The sequence below is a fragment of the Pistacia vera genome, unplaced genomic scaffold, assembly GCF_008641045.1.
Source record: "Pistacia vera cultivar Batoury unplaced genomic scaffold, PisVer_v2 Contig445, whole genome shotgun sequence".
NCBI lineage: Eukaryota > Viridiplantae > Streptophyta > Magnoliopsida > Sapindales > Anacardiaceae > Pistacia > Pistacia vera.
Window position 1 is genome coordinate 1,056,507 of NW_022196274.1, and position 1,520 is coordinate 1,058,026.

The following is a 1,520-nucleotide window of genomic DNA, read 5'->3' on the forward strand; positions in this document are numbered from 1 at the left end:
TGATTAAACCGCGTGTATGCATCAATTAAATTCTCAAAAAGGCTTGCAAATATAGATGAATTGGTTAATTAATTAAAGACACAAAAACATGCTTCGATCCTGACTGGCACAACGAACAACATCAAGGAAAGTATTTTCTTCACAAGGAATGCAGAGTTTTGCGTCAGTGGCGAAATCATATTCATCCCGAGCTTGATCCAGCAATGCCATGAAAAGTGGGTGCTTGAGCAAAGTGATTTTGATCACATAACGCTTGCAATTCTCTCCAACATAAACTACTAAATGACCCTTCGGCACATCTCTGGGAATGGCGTCTCCCTCGCGATGCATGGAAGGCCACAAACTCCACTGACAACAATACTCACAACCTCCAGCGGCACAAGGAATGACTCGACTCCCCATTTTCCTCCACTTGTTTAGGTACGCCTTAAGGAACTTCTTTTTCATTATCTTAATGTGTAACTAAATTCCTGGAGACGCAGAAAGATAAAGGGGGTTCTAAACTCTAAAGTGAAGAAGAAAATGAATGGTGTAGTACCAAAAGTGTAAAAAGAGAAGTTTATATAGGCGTTTGAAGGGAAAGAAGACACAATTTTGGAGCATTAAATGTTTGATATGATATGTATAAATGAGCCCAGTTGTAATATTTCTAAACTTGAAATATACGATAGTTGCTTTTAGGGAGAACAACATTTTCCCACCCAAGGTTTGGCAAAACGACTATTTCTCACCCATCAAGTTTTAAAATAACACTTTCCCACCCTTCGTTAAGTTCTCTTATGTTTTCGTTAATATTTTACTGAAAAAACGAAAATACCCTTAAATATTTTACTTTATAAATTTTAAACTATTTTTAATTAGCCAAAAAGTTAAATATTAAAAAGTCAGAAAAGAAAAAATAGTTAACCCTACCTTAAAAGTTAAGAGTAATGCTATAAAAAATTTTAAAGTTAAATAATCTTAATATTTATTTATAATATCATCAATATTTCATCACTATTATTTATAATATTTTTTTTTTAACTGATTAACATAAAAAATTAATATTCCTTATTAATTAAATAAACAAAGAAAAAAATATTTTTACACTTAGACTAATAAATAATCGAATAAAAACTTGACTTAACTAAATTTTAATTTATAATAAACTAATTAAGAAATAAACTATTTAAGAATATTTTCGTCTTTTTGATCAAATATTAATATAAAATACTAATAGAACCTAATAAAGGGTTGAAAAGTGTCATTTTAAAACTTGACGGGTAGGAATGATCGTTTCATCAAACCTTGGTGGAAAACTGCCGTTCTTCCTTGCTTTTAAACTTACACTTTGCCGTGCCCTTGCCCGTGCTGTACTCGACTTAGCTTTATATATGATTATATATAGTAGAGAAAATCTTTGATACGAAAATGTACGAACATGCATCTGATTCTGATCTGATGATTATTTATATAAATAATTAGTGGAAAGGTCACGTAGGAAGGCAAAGTTTTAAGAGGGCATGGTGCTCGATCAGTGA

At 31.6% G+C, this 1,520-nt stretch overlaps 1 protein-coding gene across 1 annotated transcript; it reads right to left on the reverse strand.

Annotated features, from left to right (window-relative positions):
- Positions 1–513, reverse strand: LOC116144390 (indole-3-acetic acid-induced protein ARG7-like). Its single transcript, XM_031429836.1, has one exon. The coding sequence runs from the start codon at positions 445–447 to the stop codon at positions 73–75; it is 375 nt and encodes a 124-aa protein (XP_031285696.1). The 5' UTR covers positions 448–513; the 3' UTR covers positions 1–72.
- Between the last annotated feature and the right edge of the window lie 1,007 nt (positions 514–1,520).

Excerpts from the sequence above, each read along its gene's own strand:
- LOC116144390 (XM_031429836.1), bottom strand. The coding sequence starts at position 447 with ATGAAAAAGAAGTTCCTTAAGGCGTACCTAAACAAGTGGAGGAAAATG.